Source organism: Chiloscyllium punctatum, chromosome X, assembly GCF_047496795.1.
Source record: "Chiloscyllium punctatum isolate Juve2018m chromosome X, sChiPun1.3, whole genome shotgun sequence".
Taxonomy (NCBI): Eukaryota; Metazoa; Chordata; class Chondrichthyes; order Orectolobiformes; family Hemiscylliidae; genus Chiloscyllium; species Chiloscyllium punctatum.
Genome location: NC_092791.1, coordinates 14,553,878 through 14,563,528, shown reverse-complemented (window position 1 = coordinate 14,563,528; position 9,651 = coordinate 14,553,878). Strand labels below are relative to the sequence as shown.

Here is a 9,651-nt window from a genome sequence, read left to right as displayed (position 1 = left end):
GATACGGAGAGGAGTGAGTCTGACTGGGAGGTGTGGGATACGGAGAGGAGTGAGTCTGACTGGGAGGTGTGGGATATGGAGGGGAGTGAGTCTGACTGGGAGGTGTGGGATACGGAGGGGAGTGAGTCTGACTGGGAGGTGTGGGATACGGAGAGGAGTGAGTCTGAGTGGGAGGTGTGGGATACGGAGAGGAGTGAGTTGCACTTGCACTAATGTAGAGGAGCAGATGCCAAACCATCAAACCATCAGAGTTTCTTTGATTTCCAAAGGTATATTTCAATTTAATTCCTTAATTAATGTACAACTTTGTTAATAAAAATTAAAGTAGGCCAACCCAATGAGAACGCACAGCTGAAGTGTCTGCTGTGGTTCGGACCGAGCTGGTGCCCGGTTTCTCTCAGTGACTGGAACAAGCTCTTGCTGTGGATGCCATCCCAGTGCCAGGGAAAGTTGGCAGCGCTCAGTGGAGGCTCCACCACCCACCCTCCCTCCTGAAGGGCAGCATCCCCTTGAAACCTCCACCTCCACCCAGCTGCCTGATCTCTCTCTGCCTACCCAGCTCCGTGCCCTGCTCCCCCTGACCCACACGCCACACTCGCTGGGCACGGTGCCCACACTGCAGGATCACTGGGCAGCCCCGCCCCCAGGGTGGAGGGACTGTCGAGGTTTCAGGTGGGGGTGGGAGTGAGGGTGAGGGTGGGGGTTGGTGAAGCAGGGAGAATAGGTGAGCTCCGTGCACCCCTTGGTAAGATGACGGCAATGGGTCTGAGGGAGGTATCACCACTGGGCCAGGATGGGGGGGGGGGGGGAGCGGGGGGAGAGGGGGGGGCACTCACTGATGAACCGGAGAGGCCAATGCAGAAATCCGTTTCCCTTGTTCACCTCGTACTCCCCACTGAGTTTCGGAAAGAGCTCATTTGTCTTGGGCCCCTCCCCCGCCCCTAAGCACCTCAGCCATTCCTGATTGGAAACCTGGTTTGGGGAGGGGGAGGGGAGTGGGAGGGGACACAGCCCTTATCGCCTCTCTCCCTTGTTGGGGTCAGGGATGCTGGGAGTAAGAGGATCCACATCGGCCAATCCTGGTTCTGTTGGTCACAGCGGGGAGCAGAAACAAAATAGAAGATATAAAATATATTGCACTCTGAGAACAGCTTGAAAAATTTACATCAAAACCCAGCACGTCTCGATACAGCCATCGAGGGAGCATGAAAGAATGGTTTCAAATCACAATCAGTGCTTCTGAATAATTTCCTTAAATAACGTGTTTCGAGGAGAGTTCGTGGTCGCTCCGAGCGGTCTGTTGCCAAGGGGACAGGACAGGACAGGACGGTCACTCAGGACTGCTCTCTCCGAGCGAGCAGGGCCAGCTCTTCGGTCACTAGGCCGCTGCCAAGCTGCCATTAAGCCTCTGATGTGGCCTGTGGCTTCAGGTGTGCCGTTTCCATCGCTGTCCCGTGTGGCAGCTTGGCCCTCTTGAAGAAACCGAGCTGTGAGACACAAAACACGCACGGAGTCACAGACTGGGGGCCGGAGACCGAAACAGAAAAGAGACAGGGGAGGGATGCAGAGAGAGAGAGAGAGGAGAGAGAGGAGAGAGAGGAAAGAGAGACAAAGAGACAGAGCAGGAGAGAGAGGAGACAGAGGGAGAGAGGGACAGAGACAGACCAAAGGAGAGAGGAGTGTGACAGAAAGAGAGAGAGGGGAGAGAGAGAAGTGACAGAGAGAGAGAGAGAGAGAGACAGTGACAATGTCCAGGGATGTGCTGGCTAGGTGAATTGACCATAGGGAATGTCCCGGTGAAAGGGATTTTGAGGGAACAGGGTGCACAGCAGAAGTGAGACTCTGAGTGTGTAACACAAATGGGTCAGGATCCTCATACAGAGTGACGGGATGGATCAATAAAGCTGGGCCCAGTGTCAGTATGCCTGGGACAGAGCTCCCGGTTAGATTGCTGGGCCCTTGCTGTTTGTGGCATTGTCAATGAGAAGCAGCTGCTGGTTCAGGAGTTGAGGCCTCCTCGACTACAATGAGCACACAGGCCTCGAAGCCCAGCCCTTCCAAACCCATTCCAAAACCCAGTCAGTTGTGCGGAAGAGATAAAAGAGATGGGGGCAGGGAAGTGGGGGAATAAATCAGATTGTGAGAGCTCGTTTTGGTCCTGGTGACCATGATCAACTGGTGAAAAACCCCATCTAATTCACTCACACCCTTTAGGGAAGGAAATCTGCCATCCCAACCCACTCTGGCCTACATATGACTCCAGTCCCACAGCCAATATGGCCGACTCTTAACTACCCAGCAAGCCTCTCGGTTCAAGGGCAATTAGGGATGGGCAACAAACGCTAGTCCTTTGCCAATGAAAGAGTAAAAGGGGTTGCCTGAAGCCGAAAGAGAAGACCTGGTTCCTGACATAGATGGCATCAAACTCACTTTGGAACTGAAAGAAAGGGATCAGGTGACCGCTGCAGTGGATTCTGGGATCAAACCAACGTACCTTGTACAAGATGAAGATGAGGAGAGCGAGCAAGAGCAGACCGACCAACACAGCCAGGATAATAATCCAGAGGGGGACAGAATATGAACTTTCTGGCTTGATCCACATCACAGGAGTCGAGACCTACACGCAGAACAGGACATGGGCAGTCCAAACAGTACTCAAAGCACACAAAGCTCTGTCCCATCACTCACTGCTTCGACAGCTATTCACCTGCTCAGCCACCCCTGTACCTTCATTTCCAACAGCTCAGTCCCCAGTAAAGCCCATACTCCCTTTCAATCAGTGCAGCCCACGTTCTGTTCCGTTGACGGTACAGTGGATAGCATTACTGCCTCACAGCACCAGAGACCCAGGTTCAATTCCCACCTCAGGCAACTGTCTGTGTGGAGTTTGCACATTCTCTGTGTGGGTTTCCTCCCACAGTCCAAAAATGTGCAGGTCAGGTGAATTGGCCATACTAAATTGCCCGTAGTGTTAGGTGAAGGGGAATGGGTCTGGGTGGGTTACTCTTTGGAGGGTCGGTGTGGACTTGTTGGGCCGAAGGGCCTGTTTCCACATTGTAGGGAATCTAAGACACAGAATAGTTATATACCTGTGGAGAAAAGTTCATGAACATAGATTTGTATCTATGTTAAGATCATTTATTTTGGATTTTTGAAGTTTTGAATCAGCACATGGGGTTTCTCGTGTGCCTGAAGGGGTTGAACGATTAACTTGCGGCGTTTCTAATGCCATGGTGATTTTCTGTCAAGCAGGGGGACAGAAAGACTTCCTGGAGAGTTTACAAGTGAACAAGGTCAAGAGTGCACTGCATTGACCTTTCTGGACCTTTGTTGGGGTTTACAGGTAAGTCCTTTTCAGTTCCAGTTCAGACAGTGCTGCAGGATACTTGGCTGAAGCTGGACGGGTGAAAGCAACTGCTCCTGAGAAAGGGGAGAAGGTAGTTTCGCATGGTTATTAATAGGTTACCTCAGAGGAAGGAGTTTAGTTTAAAAGTTCCAGACCAGAAGTGTTTGGTTGAAACCCTGAATGGGTTATTTGAAGCTGAGCAAGTTTAAGTTCAGTTGCATGACAGATCAAGGATGAGGCTGATTTGCAAGACAGCTTAGTCAAACCCGAGGAGGGTAAGAGATGGGCATTCTCTCTGAGACTGACAATGGAATGCTATTGGCATTAATGGTATTTTACTGTGCCTCAAAATCTTGAAAGGAGTGTTACATACAAACAGTTCGGTGTTACTCTATTTCAACTTCATTTCAGCTGCTTAATAAACTGTTTTACTGTGAAATCTTCAGTACAATTGTGCGCCATTGTCGAAGGGTCAGTGAGAAGGGAGTGGGCATTGTTGGAGGGTCAGTGCTGAGGGAGTGGGCACTGTCGGAGGGTCAATGTTGAGGGAGTGCCACACGGTCAGAGGGTCAGTGCTAAGGGAGTGGCGCACTGTCGGAGGGTCAGTACTGAGGGAGTGTCACACTGTCAGAGGGTCAGTACTGAGGGAGTGCCGCACTATCGGAGGGTCAGTACTGAGCGAGTACCGCACTGTCGGAGGGTCAGTACTGAGGGAGTGCCGCACTGTCAGAGGGTCAGTGCTGACGGAGTGCCGCACTGTCAGAGGGTCAGTGCTGAGGGAGTGCTGCACTGTCAGAGGGTCAGTGCTGATGGAGTGCCGCACTGTCAGAGGGTCAGTGCTGAGGGAGTGCTGCACTGTCAGAGGGTCAGTGCTGACGGAGTGCCGCACTGTCGGAGGGTCAGTGCTGACGGAGTGCCGCACTGTTGGAGGGCCAGTGCTGAGGGAGTCTGCACTGTCGGAGGGTCAGTGCTGAGGGAGTGCCGCACTGTCAGAGGGTCAGTGCTGACGGAGTGCCGCACTGTCAGAGGGTCAGTGCTGAGGGAGTGCTGCACTGTCAGAGGGTCAGTGCTGACGGAGTGCCGCACTGTCGGAGGGTCAGTGCTGACGGAGTGCCGCACTGTCAGAGGGTGAGTGCTGAGGAAGTGCCGCACTGTCGGAGGGCCAGTGCTGAGGGAGTCTGCACTGTCGGAGGGTCAGTGCTGACGGAGTGCCGCACTGTCGGAGGGTCAGTGCTGAGAGAGTGCTGCATTGTCGGAGGGTCAGTACTGAGGGAGTGGGCACCGTCAGAGGGTCAGTGCTGAGAGAGTGCCGCACTGTCGGAGGGTCAGTGCTGAGGGAGGGCCGCACTGTCAGAGGGTCAGGACTGAGGGAGTGCCGCACTGTCGGAGGGTCAGTACTGAGAGAGTGCCGCACTGTCGGAGGGTCAGTACTGAGGGAGTGCCACACTGTCGGAGGGTCAGTGCTGAGGGAGTGGGGACTGTCGGAGGGTCAGTGCTGAGGGAGTGCTGCACTGTCAGAGGGTCAGTGCTGAGGGAGTGCCGCACTGTCAGAGGGTCAGGACTGAGGGAGCGCCGCACTGTCGGAGGGTCAGTACTGAGAGAGTGCCGCACTGTCGGGGGGTCAGTGCTGGGGGAGTGGGGACTGTCGGAGGGTCAGTGCTGAGGGAGTGCTGCACTGTCGGAGGGTCAATGCTGAGGGAGTGCTGCACTGTCAGAGGGTCAGTACTGAGGGAGTGCCGCACTGTCAGAGGGTCAGGACTGAGGGAGTGCCGCACTGTCGGAGGGTCAGGACTGAGGGAGTGCCGCACTGTCGGAGGGTCAGTACTGAGGGAGCGCCGCACTGTCGGAGGGTCAGTACTGAGAGAGTGCCGCACTGTCGGAGGGTCAGTACTGAGGGAGTGGTCACCGTCAGAGGGTCAGTGCTGAGGGAGTGGGCACCGTCAGAGGGTCAGTGCTGAGGGAGTGCCGCACTGTCGGAGGGTCAGTACTGAGGGAGTGCTGCACTGTCGGAGGGTCAGTACTGAGGGAGTGCCGCACAGTCGGAGGGTCAGTGCTGAGGGAGTGCCGCACTGTCAGAGGGTCTGTGCTGAGGGAGTGCCACACTGTCGGAGGGTCAGTACTGAGGGAGTGCCGCACTGTCAGGGGGTCAGTACTGAGGGAGTGCTGCACTGTCAGAGGGTCAGTGCTGAGGGAGGGGGCACTGTCAGAGGGTCAGTACTGAAGGAGTGCCGCACTGTCAGAGGGTCAGTACTGAGGGAGTGCCGCACTGTCGGAGGGTCAGTACTGAGGGAGTGCCGCACTGTCGGAGGGTCAGTGCTGAGGAAGTGTCGCACTATCGGAGGGTCAGTGCTGAGGGAGTGTCGCACTATCGGAGGGTCAGTGCTGAGGGAGTGCTGCACTGTCGGAGGGTCAGTGCTGAGGGAGTGCTGCACTGTCGGAGGGTCAGTACTGAGGGAGTGCCGCACTGTCGGAGGGTCAGTACTGAGGGAGTGGGCACCGTCAGAGGGTCAGCGCTGAGGGAGTGCCACACTGTCGGAGGGTCAGTGCTGAGGGAGTGCCGCACTGTCGGAGGGTCAGGACTGAGGGAGTGCCGCACTGTCGGAGGGTCAGTGCTGAGGGAGTGCCGCACTGTCGGAGGGTCAGTACTGAGGGAGTGGGCACCGTCAGAGGGTCAGTGCTGAGGGAGTGCCGCACTGTCGGAGGGTCAGTACTGAGGGAGCGCCGCACTGTCGGAGGGTCAGTGCTGAGGGAGTGCCACACTGTCAGAGGGTCAGTACTGAGGGAGTGCTGCACTGTCGGAGGGTCAGTGCTGAGGGAGTGCTGCACTGTCGGAGGGTCAGGACTGAGGGAGCGCCGCACTGTCGGAGGGTCAGTGCTGAGCGAGTGCCGCACTGTCGGAGGGTCAGTGCTGAGGGAGTGGGCGCTGTTGGAGTGTCAGTGCTGAGGGAGGGGGTGCTGTTGGAGTGTCAGTGCTGAGGGAGTGGCGCACTGTCAGCGATTCAGTGCCGAGGGAGTGCCGCACTGTCGGAGGGTCAGTGCTGAGGGAGTGCCGCACTATCGGAGGGTCAGTGCTGAGGGAGTGCCGCACTATCGGAGGGTCAGTACTGAGGGAGTGCCGCACTATCGGAGGGTCAGTACTGAGGGAGGGCCGCACTGTCAGAGGGTCAGTGCTGAGGGAGTGCCGCACTGTCAGAGGGTCTGTACTGTGGGATTGCCGCACTGTCGGAGGGTCAGTACTGAGGGAGTGCCGCACTGTCAGAGGGTCAGTACTGAGGGAGTGCCGCACTGTCGGAGGGTCTGTACTGTGGGATTGCCGCACTGTCGGAGGGTCAGTACTGAGGGAGTGCCGCACTGTCAGAGGGTCAGTACTGAGGGAGTGCCGCACTGTCGGAGGGTCAGTACTGAGGGAGCGCCGACTGTCGGAGGGTCAGTACTGAGGGAGTGCTGCACTGTCGGAGGGTCAGTACTGAGGGAGGGACGCACTGTCAGAGGGTCAGTACTGAGGGAGTGCCGCACTGTCGGAGGGTCAGTACTGAGGGAGTGCCGCACTGTCGGAGGGTCAGTGCTGAGGGAGTGCCGCACTGTTGGAGGGTCAGTACTGAGGGAGTACTGCACTGTCGGAGGGTCAGTACTGAGGGAGTGCCGCACTGTCGGAGGGTCAATGCTGAGGGAGCGCCGCACTGTCGGAGGGTCAGTGCTGAGGGAGTGCCGCACTGTCGGAGGGTCAGTACTGAGGGAGGGCCGCACTGTCAGAGGGTCAGTGCTGAGGGAGTGCCGCACTGTCAGAGGGTCAGTGCTGAGGGAGTGCCGCACTGTCGGAGGGTCAGTACTGAGGGAGCGCCGCACTGTCAGAGGGTCAGTGCTGAGGGAGTGGGCACCGTCAGAGGGTCAGTGCTGAGGGAGTGCCACACTGTCGGAGGGTCAGGACTGAGGGAGTGCCGCACTGTCGGAGGGTCAGGACTGAGAGAGTGCCGCACTGTCGGAGGGTCAATGGTGAGGGTGCGCCGCACTATTGGAGGGTCAGTACTGAGGGAGTGCAGCACTGTCAGGCTATTTGACCATGTGGGGCAGCGCAGTGAAGGGGTGCTGGATCAACTGATCTGATTTTGCCAAGGGCTGGGATACCTCGTTGGCTCTGTGCGACACCGTTCCCCCTCAGCTCCTCTCTCACCGCCCCTTGGGATTGCTCAGTGGAAGCTGAAAGTCAGTAACAGTTTGCCTCAGCACTGCCCTCCTCAGTGGGCACCCGTGCCAGGCAGGTTTGCAGGCAGCGGGATGAGCTGAGACTGATGCGTGCCTACGATCATGGGCAGCACTGTTTGGTCCAGTCACTGGAAACAGCGCTTGCCGCAACATGATGCCAGCAGGTGGCCTGGCACAGGGTGAGATTTGGCGTTTTCGCAACACTGAGTATCATGAAGATAGGCAGCTGGCATAGGGGTACTTACCACCAAGCTTCCTGTGGGGTAGTCCTTGGGCAGGATCCGATAAGGCATGCGGTACGCCTGGTATGAGGCATTGCATGGCAGTGTGAAAGGCTGGTGCTGCCTCTGGAAAACACAAGGGCACACATTGGGATGTGGAACACCTGGCAGAGAGCATGGGACCTTACCCACTGCAACCGTCACACACCACACCAGATCACCAGCAGCATGGCACCCATGCACACACGCACACACAACAAGGAGATAACTACAGGCTTTCCCATGGCACACACTCACCACCCCATCTTGCCCACCTGGAAAGGAAAGCTCCCTTTACTCTGTCCCCCATCAAACACACCCAGAACAGGGACAGCACGGGGTTAGATACAGAGTAAAGCTCCCTCTACACTGTCTCCCCATCCAACACTCCCAGGGACAGGGATAGCACGGGGTTAGATACAGAGTAAAGCTCCCTCTACACTGTCCCCCCCATCAAACACTCCCAGGACAGGGACAGCACCGGGTTAGATACAGAGTAAAGCTCCCTCTACACTGTCTCCCCATCCAACACTCCCAGGACAGGGACAGCACGGGGTTAGATACAGAGTAAAGCTCCCTCTACACTGTCTCCCCATCCAACACTCCCAGGGACAGGGACAGCACCAGGTTAGATACAGAGTAAAGCTCCCTCTACACTGTCCCCCCATCAAACACTCCCAGGTTGGCCTATCCAACTGGAACGGGACTGATGAGGTTGCCCCTAATTGGAGCAGGACCCCTGGAAATTTCTGAACCTTTCCCCATTCCTGGTGCCAGATGCAACACCCTGTCTCTTGCTGCTCACCCTCATGAGCAGTGGGCGCTCAGTGCCCCTACCAACTGCCTTACACCGCAGTAGCATGTGCCAGGGATAGCAGCTTACCTGGAGGAAAGTGTGTGCCCACACCCGGGTCCGGATCTCCAGCACTACGTTGGCACCCCTGCTCAGCAAACCAACCTCACAAATCAGGCTCAGGCACCCCACGTGCTGGCAACTCTGCCAAGGGAAAAGGACACAAGCTGGTTAGTGCCCAGGGCATGGTGCCTGTCACATGTTGACCCATTTGCATCAAGAACGGGTACCGGTCCTGGGCCAGGATGAGCGCCCATCCCCCCCTCCCCTTGCCCTCTTGTAGATGGTGACGCTGTCATTGTGTCGTAGAGTTACCCAGTCTCCTGCCCTGGCACCACATGCAGCTGAACTAGATCAGGCTAGTTTTGCTCTGCATTGGTGCACTGTACCTGGTCATTTGCTGGTCTCATTGATAGCAAGTGCCAGTTTGGCGATCTCTACTAACATTGGCATCACCAAAATCAGAGACAAGACTCAGTGCTAAGCAGTACCCACCTGAGCCCCACCCATCCCCAGCTATTACATGGAGCCCATGGGTGGCCAACAGCAACGTGCCATCTCGTTCAGGCCGCCTGCTACCGCAAAATAGCCAGTGTGTGCCATGCCCAGCAAGTACACTCTGACACCTCCCGCTGTGCCAGGCTTGATATGGCTCAAAAGGTTGGCCACTGCCGCTGGTCATTGACATCTGGTGCCTCAGTGAGTTACTGAAGTGTGCCCACTGACCGGGGCTACCAGGTAATGGGAATGGGGGCTGCAGGATGTGTGTGCCAGCCCCCTGCTGGCATGAGCACAATCCACCTGCAAGGTGCCCTTAGGTTAGTGCCAAAGATTGCAGCCTCAGAAGCAGCGCAATGGACGGAATCACCAGAACGAGGTCAAGGGAAGGGAGGACAGAATGCTCGCTTTGGAGAAAGAGAGATCGCAGGGGACTGAGGAGCTAAAATTGTGTGTGGGCTCGAGTGGCCTGTTTTCGGCAGTGTGACCCC

General features: G+C 56.7%; 1 protein-coding gene across 1 annotated transcript in view; it reads right to left on the bottom strand.

The window, feature by feature from the left end:
- Positions 1–251: 251 nt before the first annotated feature.
- Positions 252–9,651, bottom strand: part of LOC140471350 (integrin alpha-5-like) — a 276,546-nt gene continuing 267,146 nt past the window's right edge. The window contains 4 exon segments of the mRNA XM_072567381.1: positions 252–1,487; positions 2,495–2,617; positions 7,795–7,896; positions 8,693–8,806. Coding sequence (XP_072423482.1) covers positions 1,401–1,487; positions 2,495–2,617; positions 7,795–7,896; positions 8,693–8,806 — 426 coding nt within the window. The 3' untranslated portion in view covers positions 252–1,400.